Source organism: Trachemys scripta, chromosome 20 (assembly GCF_013100865.1).
Source record: "Trachemys scripta elegans isolate TJP31775 chromosome 20, CAS_Tse_1.0, whole genome shotgun sequence".
Classification (NCBI taxonomy): domain Eukaryota; kingdom Metazoa; phylum Chordata; order Testudines; family Emydidae; genus Trachemys; species Trachemys scripta.
This window is the reverse complement of record NC_048317.1, coordinates 8,725,417-8,751,576: the sequence shown is the minus strand read 5'-3', so window position 1 is coordinate 8,751,576 and position 26,160 is coordinate 8,725,417. Positions and strand designations below refer to the sequence as shown.

The following is a 26,160-nucleotide window of genomic DNA, read 5'->3' as shown; positions in this document are numbered from 1 at the left end:
TTGTAGAAGGGAAAATAGTACAAAACAATAGAAAGAAAACAAAAGAGAAACAAAAGAGAAAAGAATGAACAAAACAAAAGAGAAACAAAAGAAAAAAGAAAAGAAAAGAAAGAGAAAGAGAAAGAACACAAGAAAAAAAACAAAAGAACGAATACAAAAGAGAAAGAACGACAGCTGCTCTTGCCAAACCCACAATCCAATGAAACACCAGGCACTAGAGATTACAGGACTGAGGTCTCCTACCTTCATTGGCCTCTGGTCTGGAATTCTTGATAAATGCAGAAAATTTGGCAAAGATGTCCATTCCAGCGGTGTTTGATTCTGGGTGCTTTGGTGAAAGCTTTAAGTACCTAAGCAGAAAGATGCAATAGTTTGTGGGCAAATATTCCAATAGCAGTTCTACTGCAATATTCAACAGAAACAATATGACCAGTCAGCCATGTATTTATTAGCATTAAGCAGGCAAAGAAATGTGTACACTCTACTTAGGTTTTTAACACATATCAGTGGATTCCGACTGGTGATCAGTGGACCCGTGGGGTACGCAGACTATGTCTAAGATTTCCAAAGAAGTCATTACCTGCATTCAAAATTTCACAGGGGTCCACAAATGAAAAAAGGTTGAAAACCATTGTTCTATATTATGTGCATCTTTATTTAAAAAATGTAGTCATTTTCAGGCCCAAAATTTAAGTTTACAAGATCCAAATGGAAATGTTTAGTGTTTTTTAAAACAAATATCAATAAACTGTGTTGATTTAAACATTTGCAATGTTGCACTGAAGTAATGCAATCAGAATCTGGAGATGAAACTGACTGCCAAATGTGAAACTGGCTGTTCTACTTTCACTCAAGGATCTGCAAATACTGAACAGCATAAACAGTGAAAGGGAAACTCAATTTTATTAACTTAAATTGGTATCAACAACATGCAAGGAATTAAAAAAAAAAAAAAGATGTTTAACCCAAGTGCCCCTTTAAAATGTTCTTTAGACTTGTCTCAACGTGACTTATCTATCTATAACATGAGTCAGGACCTGGAATTCTGAAGAACTTCAGTGCTTATTTCTGCGATAAGGATTACCAGAGGACATGCCAATTCCACTGGAGAATATGAAAAAACCTATATACAGCATGTAAAATGGGTATCCAGTTACATTGAGGGTCACAAAGGTAGGATTTCTGAGCTGGCTGTGGGTTTTAGTTACGTGTTCACCAGCAGAACCTTTAAAATTTTATGTTCTTTACATATTTGTAAAGATCAGGAGACTATAAAATGACCAGCTAAGCTTCACAAACAAAAATGTTAATGCACAACCCTGTGCAAAGGGAAACACACTGCTCTTTTGAATACGGAGATCTGTCCTGTTGCTCTTTTCTGTGAAGCAGTGATCTTTTTAAAAGGTTCCTTGTCACTATGTAACTGGAATCTCTTGATCAATACAAACAATATTGTCAGGGCCCGCTCTAGGATGTTTAGAGTGCCATGAGTGGGGGGAAAAGGGGTTGAGTGGTGGAACAATGTGGCAGCCACCCTGATTGCCCGCCCCCCCCTCCCCCCAGGCTGGCCCTGAATATTGCTGTCAGTTACACTGAAGAATAGTGCTCATTCTTGTCTAGTTAATGACAGGCAAACTTGTACTTATTTAAGTCAAGACTGCACTGATACTTTTCCTAAACATGAAAATTGGAATATTCAGTCAATGTGTTGAAATATGTACATTTTGACTAGCTTTCTACTGAAGTTATATTTAACATTTCTCATTTTAGGTATTAGTGCCCTTTTATTTTTTTCCCTAAAATATGAACCAAATGTGTTCCTATTATGTATTACTTGACTGCTGCCTATAGTGAGACTAGATATAAATTACATTTATAACACTAAAAATGTTTTCCATGTTTCTCTTCCCAAATGATACTGGCTACTCAACTGAGATTCAGTTGGTTAAAAAAATTGCCATATATGTAGTTTCTTTTCAACTTTCATCTCCCAAACCAACAGCCACAAGACAGAGCAAATGACTACAGTCTTGTATTAAAAAAAACCTTACTAAGCTCTGTTGTAATGTAATTTGATCAGGAGAATCAAAACTAATTTGAAAATGGTTTATGAAAACCACGTTAAGCAATTAGGCATATTTTTTTTATCAAATATCTCTGTGCAAAGTAAACAGCAATACTGATGTGTGGGAAGCGTTTTGAAGAGAATTTGTCACTGTCTAGTGTTAATCAACTAGTTTAAATGAGAACTATGTTTGAAGTGAGCTTTGGAACCCTTCCAACAGTGCTATGAGCACAGGGCCAAAAATCAGTAGTGTTGTCCACAATACCACCACCCACTCACTTGTTGCTTTCCCCCAGAGGATTCCCCTACTAGTCACTTAATATCAAAATAAGGGATTTTAATAGCAATTTTTAATTCCCAGGTCTCTCCCTCTCATGGGCTATCCTAAGGGTACGTCTACACTACGAACCTTACAGCAGGACAGTTGTACCACTGCAGCTCTGGTGCTGAAAGATCTCTTGTGTAGCCTCTCCATGCCGCTTTTGTCGGTGAAACTTATGTCGGTCGGGAGAGGAGGGTGGCTGTTTTTTCACACCCCTGATCAACAAGTTTTGCTGACAAAAGTGCTAGTGTAGACAAAGAACAAGGGTATGTCTACACTGCAATAAGAAGTGTGACTGCAGCAAATGCAGACATACACAAACTAGTTTTGATTTAACTAGTTCAAAAAACAATAGCGATGAAGTCATGGCAGCATGGAGAGCAGCACAAGTAAGCCACTTCGGTACTTACCCACGGCCTGGGTGGGGTTGCAGAGGCGTTATTGCTATTGTTGTCTGAGCTAAAGCTAGTTCAAAGCAATCTCAATGTCTACATGTGCTGCAGTCACATCTCTCATTGCAATGTAGACATACCTTAAGGATGAGCTCAACCCAGCTCTGATGTCATCTACCTCAAAGTTTGGATCCCAGTTTCTGATTTAACCCATTATATACAGAGAGGCCATTCACAGAAGTGTAACCTAGACTTTGAACACCCTCAGCGTTGACCGTTGAGATCCTGGGTTTTACTCAAGCCCACCTTTAACTGGAGACCACTAACTCTCCCATGACTCCTCCAAAATCGGTGCAAAACCCTGCAGATTATACATAGGGTTCACATCGTAGGTAAGGAGAGCACTTACAGTATTCTGCACAAAAAAGGGTGGTCAAGACTCAAGAGTGGTTTACAACATAAAATCCAACCAGAAAAAAAAATAGATTAAAAAATAAAGTTTCTTTCTGATCAGCAAGAGACCGCTTTATTAGTGTACAGTAAAACGACCTCACTGGTAATTGATCAATCCTTTTTGACCTTCCTTTTTTCAGATGACTGAATAGACACAATGGCTCTTTTCTATTCCAAGAACAGCTTAAGGTGGACTGGTATGTTTGATGTTAATAGTTCTCAGCTTAAAGAAACAGACTTTTTGTAACCTTAACTTTCTGACCCTTTCCTATGTGGGATAAAAATACCTCAGTTCATTTACTCTTACATCTACATAGCGCCTGTCGCCCCAAAGAGATATTAAAATGCTTGCAGATGTTAATTTAATTCAAAACACGCTTAAAAGCAAAGTGTGTGTTTGGAAGAGAGAAGACTTGCCTTATGGACAGTCAAGTACATTAGCTGTCCAAATGTATTTTTTACTTGTAGAGAACTGGACAAGTCCTGCTCCAGATTCTCTTAAACCCCCCTGGGGTAGAGACTATAATTACATATTTCTGCTTTCTGGAGCAAGCATATAAAATCAAGCACATGGTGCTTTTAACATAATAGAGGGGGGGTTACAGTGGAAAGCTGCCCCCCTTATCACTGCAATCCAGTGCTCAGTGAATGGAAAGTTGGGCTTTATACACAGTAGAATAACTACAGGCAGCCATACACAGCCTGCTTTGCTCCGTTAGTCCTGCCAGCCCAAGGGAAAGGAGACATTTTTAAAAACATGCAACTTAAAAACCATCTGTCCCAGAAGATAAGTGGTCATTGACCTCAAGATTCCTAACAAGGGAAGAAAAAAAAATGTGATGTTCCAGAAATCCTTCCTTTTCCTGAAGGCTCAGAGGAGAGAGAGAGAGAGAGAGCTCAGCTAGCAAGAGACTACCCATGTCTGATCAACACCATAGCCTGCCAGTTGGAGTTTAAACGGTATTTGATACAGTTTCCTGCTCTTGCACTATATAACCTAATGAATAGAACATGTATTCACATCTTTCCATCACAATTTTGACAGGCTTAAGGCTCAACCTTAGCCTCACATGCACATTTAGAAGCGGGGAGCATATCATTGTGTGTGGCAAGACAGGCCCAAGCCACAGAAAGTCTTGAAAAATCAGCTACTGCCAACTTGCACAGAAATATGATTGATTCTGCAATGATTATACAAGATTATCCTTTTTCTTATTCAATAAACTAGGAAGGAATGAGGAAAGACTTTCTAATGGAAAATATGCAAGTCACTGACATTTACCATCCTTACTTGAAATGAACTTTTCATTTGAACCAAAAGGCTGAATGCCATGTCATTTACTTCTAGAAGAATGCCTGCAAATGCAAATCTTGCAAAGACCATAGGCAGATCACCGGGAAATAGGTTTTCCTAAAGATTTAATGTTAATGAATTGGTATCTAGTTCTGTGAAGTGGGGCCCCATTTTCAGTTACATGAGTACAATCTTATTAGCATGGCCTTCGTATCTTGCCTCCTTTCTAGCACACAGCCCCACCCTCAACCACCAAAAATGAAAAATATTCAGGCTCCAATATGCATTTATAAAACGATAACCACTGATTACAGATAATCTCTAGTCTATTTCCATGTTGATTTCTTCCTAAACGAATGGGTATTTATAAAAAATATGGTTTGGGGCCAAAATATTTAAGGCCTCAATCCATATTACAAAGATTCAGACTTTAGTTTGTTGATATGGAAAGCATCTTAAACTTGGTTAGCACTAATACTTGCACTATTTATTGCAGGTAGCTTCTCCATAAACAGGAATTTAAACAAAGCAACACCAATAACCCTGAGGCCAGACACCACACTACTGTTGCCAAATAACCTGTTTCCAAAATACATTTTCCTCACAACACTTACTTGGGTGGACACAAGACATCTTCAAGGAACTCTTCAATCTTGTTCACATCTGTTTTCACTTCACCATTGTAGGTAATAAAGGGTGGATGAGTCCCTGGAGCCAAGTTCTGAAGGTCTGCTGGTTTCCTATGGTGCAATGCAAATGTGATACAAAACAATTTTAAAAGGAACAAGCGAGCACAGTACAGCCATGATCCCAGCTATCAATGCTACCTCTGATCATAGAGGTATTGCCTGAGGCCAAGCTCCGCGTGCCAGCTCTGCCCCCCCAGTAGAGTTAACAAGTGGTGTAACGGTGCTTTCAGTAAGCAACAGCATATGAAAGGGAGTTCAATGCCTTGCAATTTCATGAGAATTACACTAGTAAAGTTTTTAATCTCAATGTATTTGTGATACTTCAAAATGTACTTTAATTCCTAATTAGCTGTTTTCAGATCTCTTTTGTAGGAACAGTAGAATACAGTAGAACCTCAGAGTTATGAACACCCCAGGAATGGAGGTTGTTTGTAATTCTGAAATGTTTGTAACTCTGAACAAACCATTATGGTTGTTCTTTCAAAAGTTTACAACAAAACATTCACTTAATACAGCTTTGAAACTTTACGGTGCAGAAGAAAAATGCTGCTTTTAACCATTCTAATTTAAATGAAACAAGCACAAAAACAGTTTCCTTACCTTATTTTTTTAAACTTCCCCTTTATATTTTTAGTAGTTTACGCTTAATACAGTACTGTACTGTATTTGCAGTTTTGGTTTTTGTTTGTTTTTGGGTCTCTGCTGCTGCCTGATTGCGTACTTCCAGTTCCAAATGAGGTGTGTGGTTGACTGGTCAGTTCGTAACTCTGGTGTTTAACTCTGAGGTTCTACTATATATAGTTATTTTGAGATGTTTAGGGTTGTAATTTCTTTCCTCACCTTCAGGTCTGTTTTACCCTCAATGTATGTTGGTACATGGGGCAACCTGCATAGAACCTGTCTGCATCCCTAATACCTCTACTTCTCCACATCCAAATTTTTCCTAATGGCTATAAATTAAACCAGAAATAAATTAAAACTCCACACATGCCATTCTTTGCCAACAAAAAAAAGCCATGCAGTAAGGAGAAAAATGTGCCCTACTATCAATCTAAGAATAGGAGGTGATTTTTTTCTCCAAGTAAATATTGAGGAAAGTAAGATTTTCCTGGAAAGAACCATGGACATGGGGTGAGAAGAGGAGGATATCACTGACTGGCACAGTCGTAAGTACTTGGATTCTATAGGGATGAGCAAGACATCAAGTTAAATGCTTCAATGTCTCTAAATTAAGTCTCTATAAAAAGACATTTGGTGACACCTCTTCCTTTCTGGGGTGTCTACCCACAATGCCTTTCATGCCCTATTTCTTGTCAAGCCTAGTCTATTTTATGGGCACTTGGCTGCTGCTCCTTTTCCCTTAGTTGGTAGTGGTGTAGTGGTGACAGCATGCGACATTGCAGGCACGCATCTAAAAGCTATGTGCCAGCTACACGTGCATCCGCCCACTCACATTCATTCTGACTTGCGTAATTTATTCCTTTCAACACAAGGTGTGTTTGCACATCTGCTATTTCATTTGTAGCATCAGACATAGGGAAGCAGAGGGACATTTAATGTTCGAGTGCAGAAGTTGAGAAGTTCAGGCAGGGGATGGGAATAAAGGATGCAGGCTCTGAATCCAAAGTGTCATCTAAAAATAGCTCCCTTCAAATTCTCTCCTATAAGAAACACCCATTGAATTCAATACTTGCATGCTGGTGTGACAGTTAACGCAAACAGGAATTTCCATACTATGTGTCAACTCTTCATCAGTCTTCTAGCGGAAGTTAAATCCTGGACTGAAGCCAGTGATTCTTTATGGTCCACAATAGTTTCTTTGGCAAGCATAAATAGGAATTTGAGGTTATATTCATGCTCTAGATGATTTTAGGGTGCAATCTATAGCATGATTCTCAAATTAAAACCCTTGTCCATACTGATCAGTGAAACTATGCTAGCAGCAGTAAGTGGAAAGAAGATGGTTTCAAACTGGTGTGGAGAAGCACAGAGGTGCATAGATAACACCTTTAAATTTAGTTAATCAAGCATACCTATAGTTACTGCAGTAATCTGAGACAGTGTAAATTCCTACAGAATTAAAAAGACATGCTAGGATTTCATTCCCTGGCTACCGCACAAACCCTTTAACAGAGGAAGTAGCAATAGCAATAAAAAGGCTCTAATGCTTTGGCAGACGTACACAGAATCATTTGGCCTTGTGCTATAAGCATCCCTATGAATTACATGCAGCTAAAATTACATGCAAAACTAAACTTCATTGTCAGTCCTCAAGCACCTCAGTGTTAAGATCAACACCCACTTTGAGTCTGGTGGCGTTTTAGTAAAGATGGCAGAAGTCAGATATTGAGGCAAGTGGGGCAATTTTCATTTTCCAAGTAGTTCTCACTCATTGCAGTGTGCCATTAATATTTGCCCTTTGCCCCCCATTGTTCTATGCCAGAGGGCTCTGCGAGTCAGTTCATACCTTAACCTTGTATTAAAATACAGCTCTGTACACCCGCAACAACTGCGGGAAGTCATCACGGCTCCCTTCCAATTTTGCACATCGACTAGATAACATTCCTTTTCGGGAATTTTTATTTTAAACAAATGCAGCCAAAACCACAGTACTTGCAATAATGCTATCAAGGAGAAGGTTTAATTTCAGAAACAGACAAGGCTTCACACTAATGAAATATCAAAAGGGAAGGTTTCTACATGATTTCAAATGACATTAAAGTAGTTTATTAGCTGCACTGTGTCCTTAAATAAAACTGACATGAAAACAAAAGCATATGTGGAATGTATAGACATCTGTGCAGTATAGAATATTGGTTCAACAAAGCACGTTACACCCAAGGTGCTCAAAGCACTTTACAAATAAAACCTCAAATGCTGTGATGTTTGCCTCCTTCCATTTTACAAATGAGGTAACAGGCAACGAGTTTAAGGTCCAAGTTAACCAGCACAGATCCGGGAATCGAATGCAGGAGTTATGACCCCCAGTTTGCTATGCTAACCATTAGTTCATGCTTATCTTACAAGCCACAACCTCAAACACTATTTGATTATCTCTGGGTACATCTAACACTGCAGCTGACAGCATGCTTCCCAGCTCGGGCAGACAGACATGCACTAGCTCTGCTTGAACTAGTGCGCCTAAGAGAGCAGGGTAGCTGGGTGCAGTACGGGTAGTGGCTCAGGCTAGCTGAGCAAGTATGTACCTGGTGTTCTAGGCAAGTTTGTACTCTGGCAACTCGCTGGTGCTGCTGCCTGTGCTATACCTGGCTGCGCTGTTCTCAGTGCACTCGCTTGAGCAGAGATGGCATGTCTGTCTACCTGAGCTGGGAAGCACCTTCCCAGCTGCAACTAGAGGTACCCTATGAAAGCAGTGGCATGTCCTTAAAAGAGCTATCAGACTCTTCTCAGGCCACATGGCCTGCCTTTACTCCTTTGATGTTCAGAATAAGAGGTCAATGGTGTGCTTAGAAAGCTGTATCCCAGAAATTACAGAAAACAGTTTGGTTATAAATGACTTGACTGGATAGCAAAGTGGCCTAGTATTAGCCCTTATACGAAAATTGGTTTAGTATATATTGTGCCTAGGGGCTGCAACAGAAACCTTTAAAAAATTATTTTGTCTCTTTCATTGAGCTTCTAAAAAGTCACCATATTGATTTCTACTTTGATTTGCAGGTGTGGGCTATATGAAGTTTACAGCTCAGATCTGTGTTAGGGCTTGTCTACATGGAGCCTTACTCTGCACCAGCTGGGATGCAACTTCTAATGAGCACCAATGTGTTGCACACTAACTGGCCCATGTGTTTGAAACAGGACTACATTAATTCGCATAAGCAAACTTTTAGCGTGCACTAGCAGGGTCCACATGGGCCAATTAGAATTTACATCCCAGCTGGTACAGACTATAGCACAGCATAGACAAGCCCTTATTAAGAGCAATTTGTCCATTTAATTATCTGGTGACAACAACTGAAAAATCAAGTCTGGCTGTTTACCACATTTTAGGAAAGTAACCTTGTCTGCACTCGAAGGTTAACATGGACTACGGTAGGTGTGAATTTAAAGCACAAAAGCGGCTCCTAATCGTGTCCAAGGGCTTGTCTTCACTACCCACCTGGATCGGCGGGTAGAAATCGATCTCTCGGGGATCGAATTATCGCGTCTCGTCAGGATGCGACAATCGATCCCCGAATTGATGCGCGTACTCCACCAGCGCAGGTCGGAATAAGCGCCGTCAACGGGGGAGCCACAGCGGTCGATTTGCCGCCGTCCTCACAGCGGGGTAAGTCGGCTCGGATATGTCAAATTCAGCTACACTATTCGCATAGCTGAATTTGTGTATCTTAAATCAATCTCCCCCCCTCCTCCCACCCAGTGTAGGCCTAGTCTATGTGTAGACACTTATTCCAGAACTCTTGCTTCAGAATAACTGTCCACACACGGAGTTAATCAGGAACAACTCTCTGTGTATACAAGCCCTTAAAGTTGAATAGCATAGTAAAAGCCGGGGCAGTGGGTTAGCATGATTGAGTAGTGTTTGTCTGACACATGCTGAAGCAAATCTCCAAGCAGCACTGGTATAAATACATTAGTAAAAAGGAAACCTTCCCCCACCTTACACAGGCTATTGAAGGCGTTATTTTATGCATGGGCACTCCTTGAATGTTTAGGGGTGGAGGTTAATTATGGACTGTGTGTCAATTTTATAAATTTGAAGAACAGTTTAAAAATCAAATCTCAAAGGTATAAACTAATGCTCCCAAACAGGATTTCTAAATGAAATTCAACACACGCTTGCCTTGAATTTTATTACAAGATTAACAGTTTTTACACTGCAGCCATGCTCCAGTCATCAGAACAAATTAAATTTCTGCACATAAAAAGTTGTGTTACTGAAAAGGGAAAGAATAGAGCCTCTGTCTTTGACTGCACAGAAGAAAGACATGTATGGCCTCACTGAAATGCTGGCATGTCTCATTTAATTCAGTCTGTGTGCATATTTTCTCTTGTGCCCCTAGTAACTAATAGTTGAACTGAGAACTGCCAAATATTCTTTTGTTTGAACAGTACTATATTTAACACAATTTAGGAAAGGAAAATACACATCATACAAAGTAAATCAAATAAAAGACAGTTTTTCTGGTGTGTCCCAAAGTTACTTGTTTGTGAACTTTTGTACCAAACCATGACCTGCTAAGACAACCACAGAATTGAATTAGAGCTCCCGTAGATCTTTCATTGAAGGCCAAACACCGACCTTACAGTGTCAAAAATTAGTTACTGCAAACTAGGCCTGCTATTGTACACAAATTGTATTGTACTGCCAAGCAAGAGGATGGTTTGCAAGTATACCCACAATTTCTAGGTTAGTGAGATAAATTAATGAGTGAAAAGTTCTTATCACCTAACTTTCACAACAAGTTTGTGGCTCTCCATAACGGGACAAAACAGGGGTAGCAAAGTTTGGAAAGTGAAGCTTAAGAATATTTAGGTTTCAGGGTAGCAGCTTAAGAATATGTACAGCATGTTAAACTGGGGGGAGGGGGAAAAAGAGTATAAAAGAGCATACGATAGTCATTGAATGCTGTATTCCTGGAAGCCATTCCTAATGGCACTATTATGAATATGGAGACAAATGCAAGCACCCATTCTTATCTTGGTAAATGGTAGAAAACTTCCATGTAAATAAGGCTACAATTTAATCAAAACATTCAACTACTCTTATGTGCCATGTGGCACTACTGCTAGGCATTTAGTAATCCAGGCACACAGATCAACAAGTTAACAGCAAAATATGCATTTCTGTAGCCTTATTTTGAACATTTTTTTAACGCAAAGGTTTAACTTGCTAGCCCACCTCTATTCAAGATTTTAATTACTTGTAGTGACTGCAGATGTGTCCCTCTATCACAGAGCACACATCCATCACTATAAGGTCAGGTACAAAACAAAATTCCAGCTGCTTTACTCTAATCCTATTTCTCAGTTTTGAATCTACTTCGCATTTTTTCCCCTAAATCAAAACCTAGAGAACTAGAAGGAAAGACTTATTAGGATGGAGACAGAATACTTTAAACCTCTTGCAATCAAGTTAAACCGGAAATTTCTTTCCATTAATGCCCAGATGTGAAGGGCATAGAAAAACAATGCAATCTGAACAGAAATCTTTTGCATTTCTAATTACGCATCTGACATGAGTAGAAGTGACCCACATGCTTATAAATACATAATGGTTCTATTAACACGGTCCTCTAATTTTTTCCCCAGAAGTTGCACTGGGTTTTTAAAGTATGCAATCAATAAAAGCAATGGGAGCCCAGAGCTAAAACCCTGTAGAAGTCTATGGTCTGTTTTGGAGGGTCTGCAAGCCACACAGAATTAAATGGAAGATTCAGTACATGTAGTTTGTGTGAGTTGGAAGCAACACCCATGTTTCCAAAGAAATCCTATCCAGCCCAAAGAACTTTATAACATTGCTACAAATGACTTTTCTTTTAAATGTGTTCTGCCTCATGGCTGCATAGAGGAACAGTGAATACCTACACTGGATTACCAGTATGGAGTTAACTTCAATCTGTGGTGCTAAAAAGTTTCTGTTCCAATTCTGGCAATATTAACAAAAGCCAAAGCAAACTAGTTGGTTATTAGAAATAAAGTTCAGGATGTCTCATGCTGGCCTCCTTTTGCCAGATTTTTTTTAAAAAGCTCTAACAGCAATATCCATGTATTTCTTTGGTTTTACTTTTAGGCAAACAATATATTATGTTCTTTACTCCCAATAGGAAAAATTAAGTCTGTAATTAATATTAAAGTCTAGAATGCCATAGGCTTTCCCTTCTTCTGCCACTTCAAAGTTAGCCAAATTAATAAACATTTGTTTTCAACCCAGATTAGTTTTTATGACAAAACTTACTTTGTAACACATACTAAAACAAAGCTCTACTGAACTTAACATTAGGTAACCCAGTGGTCAGAGCCAAGGCCTGGGAAATCAGGATACCTGGTTTTGTTTCTGGCTCTGCCATCATTTGGTTCTGCATGTCCCTTGAGCTAGTCATTTCATTTCTGCACTATAGTTTCTCCATCTATAAATGGGCATAGATTGATATAGCCCTGATATTTGTAAAGTGCTATATAAGAGAAGACTATTATATTGGATTTCTACTCATTCTCCTATTGGGAAAGTGTTCCTCCTACCAACCTAAGTTTGTGAAAAATGCCATCTTTGTTTTTATTATGTGATGATAGCAAGGCTTATCTTAGAGATCTGAAAAGGAGGATTCAAAGTTGTCCCCCACAATCTGCAATTACCCAAAACTCATGGGTAGTTTGCCTGTAGGTCAGATGATCTTTAGGATCCATCCAATGATTCTTCATTTGGCAAAATTCCTTTGCAATGAATTATGAAGCAATTCTTATTTGTACAACACCATATGTAAACAACTAAGTTATGCAGTAAGAGTACATTATAAAATCATTAACAACCAGACACAATCCAAGTGCAAGGGCCATTCCATGCTGGCTTCTTTTTCTGACTTATAGATTTTCATAATCTTTCATTACTGATTGTGCTGCATATTTATTATCCTGCAATACAATTAGCCATTGAACGTGAGTATTGTAAGAGACTAACTTAGTATGTTCTTTAAAGAAACTGGATAGGAAAAATTCATCTGTTCTAGGAAATATTAAGGGTGTGTACCTGGTGACAAAATATTTTTTAATTATACTGAGTGATTTCCTGTGTGGTACGGTATAGAAAGGCCTTCCAACTTTCACGGTCACCCAATACAAATGTTCAGGTATGCTGGAAATCTAAGGAAGCTATAACCACATTGATTGTGTATCGGGGGTAGCCGTGTTATTCTGTATCCACAAAAACAACAAGGAATCCGGTGGCACCTTAAAGACAAACAGATTTATTTGTGTATAAGCTTTCGTGGGTAAAAAACCTCACTTCTTCAGATGCATGGCGTGAAAATTACAGATGCAGGCATTATATAATGACACATGAAGAGAAGGGCGTTACCTCACAAGTGGAGAGCCAGTGTTGACAGGGCAAATTCGATCAGGGTGGATGTAGTCCACTCCCAATAATAGATGAGGAGGTGTCAATTCCAGGAGAGGCAAAGCTGCTTTTGTAATGAGCCAGCCACTCCCAGTCCCTATTCAAGCCCAGATTAATGGTGTTAAAGTTGCAAATGAATTTTAGTTCTGCTGTTTCTCTTTGAAGTCTGTTTCTGAAGTTTTTTTGTTCAAGTATAGCTACTTTTAAATCTGTTATAGAACCTCCAGGGAGACTGAAATGTTCTCCTACTGGCTTTTGTATGTTACCATTCCTGATGTCCGATTTGTGTCCATTTATTCTTGTGTGTGTCATTGATCATATAATTCCCACTAAGATATACTCCATTCAGCCCTTGTTAATAAGAGCCAGGAATATATAAAGTGATCTGTGTGACATAATATACTTTATTTTGTACCCTATTTACAGCATACACTACAGATGACTTTTGGCAAGCAAGTGCATATTTCTCTCCTAGCTCACAGATACAATATTTGATTCTAGGTTACTGTCCTGTGTTGGTCTCACTCTAACCAGAATTGCGTTGAGCCACTCATAATAAAAGGACAATGCCTTTGAGGTTCAGGGCATTAAAGATATTAACTCAACCGGGGATGAAGCTGCAAAAAAAGGAAACTTTGCTGAAAATTTGCCAAGAGCTACATTTTTTGTGTGTCATGTGTGATAATTTAGTCATACACATACAATTCAGTGTCTCACACAGGAATATGGTTGGCCTGTTAATGAAGCATTGATCATCTAAGCCTTTGTGCATGGCAAAAGTTTTCCAGATAAATAATCAAGCAAACATAGCACATTAAAAATAAAAGACAGAAGTTACTGGGGTGTTGAGACCAATCTCCACATCTCAGAAAGGTCAGTAAATATAGGAATTTGTTCATAACGGAAAGAGATTGAATCAGCTTCTCAAACTGTGTCTGGATTATAAGCCAGTTATCTATAGTCCCTGTTTAAATCAGTGTCCTATGTTACTTGTCCAGTTAAGGCAGCATCCACTAACATGTCTCCCCATGAGTTAGCTTTACAGAAGCCATCACTGGACATTACATTATTGAAAGCCAGCTTTAAACAGATGCGAGAACTCAAATCGGGCAAGACCTTGCAACCATCATGCAGTGACACACCGTCAAATAAGTATTCGACCGCAAGTGCTTTAGAGAATATACCCATGGCCCAGTGATTGCAGTAAGAAGTCAGTCATGTTTGAAATAAGATGTACCTAAGTAAAATTTGGAAGCCTTAGACCTACACACATCGGATTGAGAAATGAAACTACTGTACATTTGGCAGAGAAACAAGGTTTCTTACCTCTTCAAGTCAACGGTTGTGACACTAAACACTACTCCCTTGAGCCACAGAATCATGAAGAGTCTCTGGGAAAAGGGACAGTTCCCTATGCTTTCACCATCACTGCCAGCCTGTGAAAGAGAAACAGGTCATTATCAAAGGGTACCAGTAGGTGCACCATCCATTCTAGGGCACACACACACACACACACACACACACACACACACCATTACTGGAAGCTCCTGAAATAAAACCAGAGACTCAGTAGTAAGGTCTATGACTAAGTTTTACTCATCATGTCGGCCCCATGCCGGTATTACACAGCACTCAACTCCCAGAGTCTCATCCTGACTAGCACTGGGTTCAGAGTAAAGGCTGCGAAGGATTCTCTGGGAGCAGTCCTTTGGCTGTTCCAAAGTCCTGCTCAGGTACCTGAATGGATATCTTCAGGCTATTACCATACAATCCCCAACAGAGGGGATTCCTCAGCATGTTTTAAATGAAAATTTCCATAATTGTTGAGTTTACCATCCTTCTTAGGATAGTGCATGAAAAACAGATTTAAAAACGGTATTAAAAATATTTCTATTAGACATCGGTCTTTCATTTTATCCTTTAACCCTCTGTGGCAGGGAGCACTCCCAATCCTATTGCACTTAAATGGCTAGTGGTAGAACTTCTAGATTGGCTACATTGGGGATTGAATGTACACGCTGAAGTATTATTTGTATTCAAGAATATCCTACAGAGTGTTAGGTGCTGTCCACACAGGTAAGGCAAAATTCCTGTTCCAAGGAGCTTGCAATCTAAGATAAGCAACATATGAAGGATGGGAATAGAGGGATAAGCCATACCATCAAAATGATATATTCTGCTTCCCAGCTTCCCCTCTAACTCACCAAGGTTAGTAGTTTAATTTCTCACAGGAGCCATAGTAGAAACAGATATTGACGATAAGGGAGTTGCTTTATGAGTCAGTTTCCATGTGAAAGGCTGTCTCAAACACAAGGTTTCAGTTTGAATCCAACACAGACTGGTAGCGATTGAAAGTTATCACCTGATGGCTGGTCAGTGGCCTGCATAAAACCACGTTGGGGGGTGATGGTCTCAGTCTCATTTACAAAGGACAGATGTTTATCTCACAAAACCATCAGAACAAATGGAACCCCAACTGACTTCCTCAAAGGGGGGGGAGAAGAGAACTGTATAAGCCATTGACGTTGAACCCTCTCGCCCCTAGAAGTCACAGTGAGGAACAAACAGGGCAGGGAGGAGAAATTGCATTGCTGCTGCTTAAGCAACATATGCATTTTAATCTCACAAGGGTATACAAGACTTTCTACTCTCCCTCCCATCTGGCAGGGCAGCACCATGCAAACCTCCGCTCTCCCATATGCTGGTGATGTGACTTATAAATACATTCAGGAGTGTAAGAGGATAGTGAGCATTAAAAAGGAGCATGAGAGATTCACTTGCCACACAGATCTCCATCCTAAATAAGATGCCAACAATGGGAAAAGCTGCAGCTATAACTCTTAAAATCCTAGCTCTTGCCCGGGCACTGGTTTGTTGTGCTCCCAATGACTCAAAGGAAATAAGCAGCGAGGGATCATTAAGGAGAGGTATGAAGTGCATGCCTCCTCTGGGAGTATAAACTTGGATGCCTGCATCTGCTTTGTTTGTTGCCAAGTTGCTTTTTATTGGTCAGTTATGACCAATGTACAATGATTCTTTGCAACAAAGGCAGGACTGGCATTTTAGTAGAGATGTGAATTATACTGAGGTTTTGCATACTTATAAAGCTGACTAACCTATTTGCTTCTCATTTCCTTCAATGACTGTGTATGGATATTTTTAAACAGTTTTTGATGTACATAAAAATAGCTCATCTTTCAAGTATTAGATGATTCAAGAGCTTTTTAACATTAAGTGGCAACTAAACTTCTTCTCGGGAGCGCATCTTTTGATGGCAACATTCCAACAAATAATTCTACGTTGACCTTTCCACTTATTTCCCTTCTTTTGGGGTGAATTGCTATAGTAATGTTCTACCCCATTTCTGCTACCCCTCATCGAGTGAGTAGTACTGCAGTCAGCCAATTTCAACTAGTGACTATGCATCTCGATTATAGTGTGGATCTTCTGAGGAAAGGCAAGACTCACTATCTGCAGTCATAAGTGACATCATGGTAAGACTATCTTCATCCGTACATCACAGGAACAATTTTCATAGACAGTATTTTAGCACAACAAGGATCCATTGCATGATCACAATAAGGCACTCCACAGCAGCATGCAATGATTTCGTCTCATGATTGCTTTGCTAGGACAATGAATTTATGCACGTACGTACAGCTTAAGTAATGTTACATTTTTAGTGGTCTCTAGAAAAATTCTCAGACAAGAGAGACAAGGTTAGAAACAGAAATCTATTAAAACATTTGAACTTTGTAGTTAAACATTGAAAAGTCAGGTAATTAGAACACTGGACCAGAAGTACAAGGAAAAAAAAAAGCCTAAGTGTTAAAAAGTCTAGAAGTAATCTTAAGGTTTCATTATCAATCTTAGGGATTTCTGGTCACTAAATTCCTTTATTTGTAAGGTAAGAAATAGAAGTACATCTAAAGTTCACCATTAGAAGTATTCGGTTTTTAAATTTGAAAAAGTTTTATCCCACCTACCTCTATAAGTCATCTAACAAAAATAAAGTTTCATTGAACTGTTGCCAACTCATGACTATCACAAGTCCAGCTAGATTTGGAGTTTTTCTTGAAGTCCCAGCTCCTGGATTCAAGACTATACAAGAATCTCAGTTTTTATTTTAAAATGTAAGTTTCTAGCCATGAGTTCTGTAGACCAGCTCGAAGACTAGAAAGCAATTGAAAACAAAATGTTTTTTTTAAAACCTCACGATAAACTAATCTTATGATTTTGAGGGACTCTTGATTTTTTAAACACTCTGTAGTGGACATGGTGTATCTGCCATCTGGGAATAGGCTACCGTAGAAAGTCCTCCCCAAGGAGGCTTTTCCTCCATGTAGGAAAGCCCCCCTGGGGAGGACTTTCTACGGTAGCCTATTCCCAGATGGAAGTTTTGCAAAAAGCTTTGCTACTGTAATGTTCAGTCATTGCACTGGGCAGAGTTTCTTAATATAGATCCACTTCAATGATGTTTATAAGTTCAGAAAAGCATCCTCACTCTGGGAGCTCTTATGAACACTAAAGACCCAAATATGCGATAAGAACTGGTACCCGAAAGACCCACCGGGTACTGACAAGCTGCAGCACTTCTGCTCTACAGAAACAGTGGTTCTTGGACTCAGTGGTTCTGATCCTGTAAAACTGAATGCCTGCATCACTCCCAGCCTGCAAACAGCATGAAGTTCATAGAGTTCACAAGTCAGTAAACAACTGCAGAAGTATCAGTAATCATTCAAACATTCCAAAACTCCTCAGAGGCACAAACCCCCAAATAAGGACACTTGAACAAACAGAGTTTGGAATCTGCAGACCAAGCCACTTTTCAGACAGGATGTTGCAAGAGAGAGACCAGAACATTCTGCAACTAGTAAAATACTTATGAACGTTTTAAAAATCAGAAGTACCACAGGAGCTTCTGGAAGAAGGCCTCTAGAAATTTCAGGTGGAGTTAGTTTATTGTACTTTAACACACACAAAGCTAGAAAGGAGTCACAAATCTGGTTTATAATGGAGACCTAGCTACAGCCTTAACTGCAAAGCTTGTACTAGGGCTCCATCATCAGAGCGCAGTAATGATACCCAACTTCAACATCCCCTTTTCTCAGCATTTCTCTTCAAACACTAGTCTCATTACCACAAATATCCCTTTTGTCAGGCTGCCCCATCCTTTTGAATTATTTGCTACAGAAGGGACAGATAAACCCATTTTAGTCACCATTTTACCATCATCATGTAGGATTTCAAGGGAGAGATAAAGACAAAACCCAGGCTAAAGAACTGCAGATTGTGCCTCCTTAGAATAGCTCAAAGTAAGTAATCAGTACACTGGAGAGACTAGATTTTACTGTATGCCAGTGGGAATGCAACTCCTATGATACTGAAACATTAAAAGTCTCTGTAAACAGCTCACCTCCTCCCATGACAGTAAACAACAAAGAGCTACTCCTAAGGGAATGAACAATATACTTTGGTCAGAGAATACTGCAAACTAGCTTCTCACCACTAACATTTTCATTTAAAAGTATTAGTTTCTGTAGGTCTCACTGCACTAGTTTAACTGTTTGATTTCTCAGGCCCCTTTGATAGGAGGAGAATGGACTAAGCAGAAGGCCCATATAATCAAACTATGCCAAAATACTAAACAAATCCACAGAGCTATTCTACTGTGTACATGTAAAAATTGTTCAACATTCCATCAAATGACCTTCACTGATGAAGATGTTCCTATATCATAACATATTGGTGGGTAAGTTTGACAGAGAATGATTGTGCCCCCAGGATCAGCACTCACTATACTCTTTAGCCAATTTCAGACGAGAGTGCTTCTTTATGGATAGAGGGATCTCTAACACATGCTATCACCGTGGCAGTTAAATTCATGTCTTATGCCTTGTTTCCACCGGTGGCTTTTGCACAGATATAACTACATGAATGCAGTTGCAATGGGGCAAACCTCTACTGTAGATGCACACCAGCGTAGACTTTACACATAGCTGTAGCTGTACTGGTGCAAAAAAGTATGCCTGGTCTAGACTACAAAGTAAGGTCGACAGAAGCTGCCTTGTGTCAACCTAGCTGTGCATGTGTCTATACTTCAATTTGTTTCCCGCCATTGTAAATGCCCCTTTACGCTGACAAAGTAACACAACCTTCCCAAGTAGCACTGAGCCGTGGTCAAAGCAGCACGAGTGCAGACACTGTTACCTATGTCGACCCTAGCAGTCCGCCAGCAGCTGTCCCACTATGTTTGACACTGATCACTCTGGTCACAACTGTGAACTCCATTGTCCAGGGGTTGTGGAGTCTGGAAGCCCCTGCACATTTTTGAAATGCCTTTTTCTCATCATCCGCCTGGGCAAGCACATCTAGCAGCCCTCCCTTGCTTTGTGCAACTGCCCAGCCCACCATGCAGGCTACATGCTCCAGATGCGCTCTGGCCTGAGTAGATAGAAGATATTGGATCTCCTGGGCCTGCAGGGAGAAGAGGCTGCCCAAGCACAGCTATGGACCAGCTGTCGAAGTGTGGACATCTATGAGCAGGTTGCATGGGGGATGCAGGTGAAAGGATATGACAGAGCAGTGCCACATGAAAGCAAAGGAACTGTGGCAGCACATCAGAACCAGAGAGGCCAACAATCAATCTGGTACTGAACCGTAGACCTGCTGCTTTTTTAAAGGGCTGCATGCCATACTTGGCGGAGACCCCATGACCACAGCACCATGGATACCGCCAAGGAGCCCAAGAAACTCGTCCCTGGTGTGAACAGCCAGAACTACTACTAGAAATAGTTCCTTCCATTTGTATCCAACTACACGAGTCTTTTACCATGTCAATAACTCAAAGGAGTTGCAGGATCAAACATGTTACAGTTTACCCAGCATCATAGCATTTGGGCTAGTTTTTCTTACAGCAGTCTCCCTTTCAAGAGTTATTTTGCCCAGTATGTTCAAGATTCCAACGGTCTAGAACTATTCCCAATTCACTGAAAAGCTGGTAATATTCCTTCCTCTTCACTTTTTGCAGAGGGTCCCAATCTTCCTTCGACTAGTAGAGAAACTGTTTCATGTAGCATGTTTGGCCAAAAGCCTTCTCTATATGTGGACTGAGAAAACCCTTCAATTACACAGCTTTACCTTGGGCTCTAGTAGAGGAGACAATCACTTGGACTTTCCTACATGCCTTAAATGCATGGAAGATCCCTCCCACCAGATGAAGTATATTCCCAGCCTGAATACTAGTCCCAGTGTAGGTAACTGAATCCACTATCTATTGGCAGTTTCTTCTCTGTGCCAAAAATGTAAGGTTTATCTCATAGATGTGCTGAGAAGATTTGTAAAGTGCTTTGAAATCAGATGAAAAAGCCACAGTTTGCTGAGTGTACCAAACTAGAATGGCCAGGTTTGAAAACTGATAATTTAAAACTGCAAAAAAAAATTTACAGCAAAGAGATTTTGTAATTTAAAAAAAAAAAATTCAAAGGATTGGCTATGAAAATGTCAATCTGTGCGAGAAGTTACAGCTCAAGAAAAGGTGCCAAGAAACCATTAGCCTTGGCAGTCTCTGCTGCCTGTCAGCCTGATAGAAAGGAGTAGTAACATTCAGCTCCAAAATGATGTACTGAGGGTGCAGAAAAGAATTTTAATGTTAATGACTTGCAGATGTAAAGCATTTCATATCTCACAATCTCTAAAATTTATCAGCTGTGAAACTGGAACTGTTCAAAAGAAGCACAGTGCTGGATGGAAGGCCACGTCTTCCATCACTTCAGTTTTAATTCCACTGTAGAATTTCATGCATCGATAGTGAAAGATTACAAGAGCTGCAACTGGAATAGACAAATCTCAAGTGCAGCAAATAGTTTTGTTTAATAAGATCACCATTGGGAGGGAACTAAGACTAGTCAGTTTGGAACCCAAAGCAGGACTGCTTTTATATCTAGCTCACAGGTCCGAAACTGTCAGGATCTTAGTTAAAAACCACTGAAGTGCACCAAAACAAATCTTAGAAATTTGAAACTATTCCAATCATTATTTCAAATATTTACTCATAAGCATGCTCTTTGAAAGCAGATGCAACATTCTGGGTAGTGTTACATTTAATAGCTACTACGATATCGCAGTGCATAATATATAACTTATGATGATGCTCCCCCTCAAAAAAGGTGAAATAGATTAGAAATACAGTTTTAACTTCTTCTATTAGTCACTTTCCTCTCCCACCCAGAGTGCAGTTTTCAAATAAATAAAAACTCCAATAGCATCTGCTTTCACTTAGCCTGTCTCTGTTTTCTGTATGACTCAAATCAGATGAGAAATATTACAGTCCATTAAACAATGTCCTGTGATTTAAATAAAATCTAGATCCATTTTTTTAAAAATCTGCAGTGGAGGAGCTATAAATTGAATGTATGTTTTTGTCTACACACACAAAATCTTGGGACATTTTGAGAGTAAAAATTCTGAGCACATTCTGGAAAATGAAAGAATGTAGTGAGAATGCCAAGGAACTTTTGGCTTCAGTCCTGTTGAGCTGAGGAATTCTGCTATGTGACTGTTCGCATGAGAGGTCCATTTTTACATAGGCCTGATGTTTGATATTTTGGGGGTGCGGCATGTGCGATTTGTTACAATGAGAAAAATGAGGAACAACTAATAAGCAGTATTTTGAAGACAAAACTTTGAGACAGATCTGAATTTGTTTGTTTTTCTTTCAATAATTAAAACAAAGCAAGTAAACAATTCTGAAAGTCAAACCAGCTCCACCCAGAACTCTCCTACCAACATTTTTCAAACAGTTGTCAAAGTCCTCAAACAGTTACATTAGAACTGTATATTGATACGTGTGCTCAAAGCATATGTTCTGTAGTGCCCTGCAAAATATGGCGTATAAATCAGTGGTTCTCAACAAGAGGTCTGAGGCACCCTGGGGAGCTGCGAGCAGGTTTCAGATTCTACCAAGAATGACCAATGTTAGACTTGCTAGGGCCCAGCGCAGAAAGCCAAAGCCCCACTGCACAGAATTGCAGCCCAGGGCACCAAGCCCCACCACCCAGGGCTAAAGCTGAAGCTTGAGCAACTTAGTATCGAAGGGCCCCCCCTCCGAGGTGGGGTCCCAAGCAATTGCCCTGCTTGCTAACCCCTAACACTGGCCCTGGCTTTTATATGCAGAAACACAGTTGTGGTACAGCTGGGCCGCGGAGTTTTTATAGCATGTTGGGTGGCGGGGAAGGAGGGGTGTCTCAGAAAGAAAAAGGTTGAGAATCCCTGGGTAAAAGATAAATGAGTATCGATTGTCTCCACTGCAACAGGATGTTGTGCTGACAATACAAAAAAAAATTCTGGGAAACAATGTACTAGTACTTTGGAATTCTCTAGCACCTCACCTATGGACTTCAAATAACAGAAGAGTTAAGTCTCAAAGCTGTGAGCCAGGTATTTTTATACATGGGTAAATTGAGGCACAGCAAGATTAAATGACTAGTCACATAGCAAGTCAGCGGCAGAGCCAGGAAGAGACCAGAATTCAGCTCCCAGCCCTGTGGCTCTAACCATTTGGCTATATTCCCTCCCTGTTCAAACAGGGAATTGCAATGCTAAATTAACTAATAGCGTTAAGCCTAGATGCCCTAGTTTTGCTCCACCAGACTATATTTTGTGGGGAGGAAGGAAAAATAAGGGAAAGAGGAATTTCAGCACATAAATCAGTTAACATCTGAAATCAAGCCCTCTGCTCCCCACCTCCATAAAATGCAATGACACTTACTAGCTTGCTGAAGAAACCATGAAATTACGCATATCTGGTATCTGAGATCACGCTGCAACGTTCTGTAGCATCTCCAGTGAGCCAAGTACCACCAAATTCACTTCATATTAGGGAGGAAAATATTAAGTGTTGTTTTATTTCTGTGCTGAATCACATAAAATGGCCATGCTGGGTCAGACAAAGTCCATCTAGCTCAGTATTCTGTCTTCCAACAGTGGCCAATGCCAGGTGCATCAGAGGGAATAAACAGAACAGATAATCATCAAGTGATCCATCCTGTCACCCATTCCCAGCTTCTAGCAAACAGAGGCTAGGGACACCATCCCTGCCCATCCTGGCCAATAGCAATTGATGGACCGATCCTCCATGAATTTATCTAGTTCTTTTTTAACCCTGTTATAGTCTTGGCCTACACAACACCCTCTGGCAAGGAGTTCCACAGGTTGACCATGTTGTGTGGAAAAAAAAACAAACTTCCTTTTGTTTGTTTTAAACTCGCTGCCTATTAATTTCATTTGGTGACCCCCTAGTTCTTGTGTTGAGAAGTAAATAATTTTTTATTTACTTTCTCCACACGTCATATTTTTATAGACCTCTAACATATCCCCCCTTAGTTGTCTCTTTTCCAAGATGGAAAGTCCCAGTCTTATTAATCTCTCATCATATGGAAGCCATTCCATCCCCTAATCATTTTTGTTGCCCTTTTCTGAACCATTTCCAGTATTTATTTATTTTTGAGATGGGGCGAGCACAACTGCATGCAGTATTCAAGATGTGAATACTATGGATTTATATAGAGGCAATGGAGGAATAATAATCTGCTTGGAATCATTTAGCACAGATCTGAGCTTTTATTTAATGCCTTGTCCCTTAACTGGCAAACATAAAACTAATTTTAGTAAAGTCTCTCTCAGAATCATCAAGTACGTACACTTCTACCTCGATATAATGCGACCCGATACAACACGAATTCGGATACAACACGGTAAAGCAGTGTTCCGGGGGGGGGGGGCAGGGCTGCGCACTCCAGTGGATCAAAGCAAGTTCAATATAGCGCGGTAAGATTTTTTGGCTCCCAAGGACAGCGTTATATCAAGGTAGAGGTGTAATATATGCAAAACCATGGTGTAGGGCTATTTCTAATTGATATCACTAAATCATGCCAGTGTCATCAATTGTAAGGTTTGTATTTATAGTGGACAAATACGGGTTTCTTTCAAATCAGACGCAACTTTGCACAAATAATTTTAATAAAGGGTTAGGAGCACTTCATACTTGCAGCACTCTTTCCACTCATCCATTAATCTGAGTAACCACACCTTGGCATTTCATTTGTACAGTGAGAGATTAGAGGCAGGGGTTATCTTTTCACTCCCATGTTGTGCAGATAACATGACATTTTTCACCTGCAAGTGAATATTTTACTCATTAAAGATTAAGGGATCACTAGCTCCGACAAAACTTGCCTTCTGTTTGCCCAAGGAAGGTACACAGCTGACACCCGAAGTGTAACCTTGCCCCTGAACTACAACGTAGTCATGCCCAGTTTGAGAGGTGACACTGACAATAGCCTGGACGCTAAGCTAGAAACTTTTTAAGCTACAGCAGATTCATTATGGTAGATGATGCGCAGTTCTATGAAGAGAAATGTTTATGCTTCCTCCAAGTTGCTTCTGTGCTAATGTAACATTGTTTAGAAAAAGATGCCAAAACGGGCTCAACTGCTTTATACTTAACTGACAAGTATATTCAAATACTACATGGTATGTAACATTTTAGTAGCAAGGGACGGGTATTCAAACATCATAGCCGAAGTCTTTATAACCACCTCTGCAATATATTTTTTTGTGTATAGCATTTTATAGAAGGAAGGAGAAGCAAGAGATCCAAAGAATGGAAACAGGAGAGAGAGTTTTAGCCCCCCCACACCAAAAAAAAAAGGGGGGGGACAGGAGAAACACTGTAGTGATTGGGCAAAAATATCAGCAAGCTTTATTAAGAGGGCAATGAGAACCAGAACTATCACAGCCCACAGCTTCATTTTTTAAATTACTGACTGCTCCCCTGTCAAAGAGTTTGGTCCAAATGAGAGGGTGAGCTGGCTGGGGGAAAAAAACCAAAAACACCACCCCACTGACAGCTGGCCCAGAAGTTAGGACTGGATGATGGGATGGGTCACTTGAAATTTCCCTGTTCTGTTCATTCCCTCTGAGGCATCTGGCACAAGCCACTGAGAGAGACAGGATACTGGGCTAGATGGACCATTGACCTGATCCACTATAGCTTGCTTATGTTCAGTTGTGAAACATGTTAGATTTATTTTTCCCCTTCATATCCATTCCTATCCCCCCTCCCTTTTTTTTTTTTTTTTAATATATCTATACACAACTGGATAGCATGTGGTTCTTCAGATTAGCAGGACAGGAACTGGAATATAAAAGAGCAGTGTGGAAATATGTAGGAGGAGTTTGAAGTCCATGTAACATAATGAGGAACTTATGAACCAGAGTATCATTAAATTTGGGGTATAATTCTGGACTCAAGGTAGGATTGTTTCAAATAGCAAATCAGTAACAGGAACACACTATGAGGCAGAAATAATAAGGTCACAGTACATGCAGTGGGATATTTAATATATCCCAGTCTCTGGTTCTGTAAATAAAATTGAGGCAAAGGGCAGAATGTTGGAAGACCTTGAACAGAATTATTTCCTAATTCATTAGTAACTAGCAAGGGAAACTTTCCCAGATTTGATATGCCAGAGAGCAGAGAAAGTGAGGTTTGGAAGAAGCGGGGCAGGAGTAGGGGTGCAAAATAGTAAAAATCTCTGAGTAACCTATTGTGAAAGAAAAATAATGAGGCTGTTGGATACATTAGTAAGAGAACTCCCTGCCCCTTGAATAAAAAATGTAAATGGCTTTGAGGATTCAACAGGTTTCACCTCTGGGGATTGCTTCCACACAAATGACTAAATAGGACAGGAAGAAAAGCTGGGCTTTGCAATACTGGGACAGCAGAGATGTTGCCAGTCAGGATAGAAATACACCTCTACCTCGATATAACGCTGTCCTCAGGAGCCAAAAAAATCTTACCGCATTATAGGTG

The 26,160-nt window shown here is 40.0% G+C and overlaps 1 protein-coding gene across 1 annotated transcript in view; it reads right to left on the bottom strand.

Annotated features, from left to right (window-relative positions):
- The window catches only part of CLIC4 (chloride intracellular channel 4), a 56,549-nt gene that overhangs the window by 12,825 nt on the left and 17,564 nt on the right, over window positions 1–26,160 (bottom strand). Inside the window, exons 2-4 of the mRNA XM_034753750.1 lie at window positions 14,613–14,722; window positions 5,141–5,266; window positions 244–350 (exon numbers count right to left, since the gene is read on the bottom strand). Coding sequence (XP_034609641.1) covers window positions 244–350; window positions 5,141–5,266; window positions 14,613–14,722 — 343 coding nt within the window. The remainder of the gene's footprint in view (window positions 1–243; window positions 351–5,140; window positions 5,267–14,612; window positions 14,723–26,160) is intronic.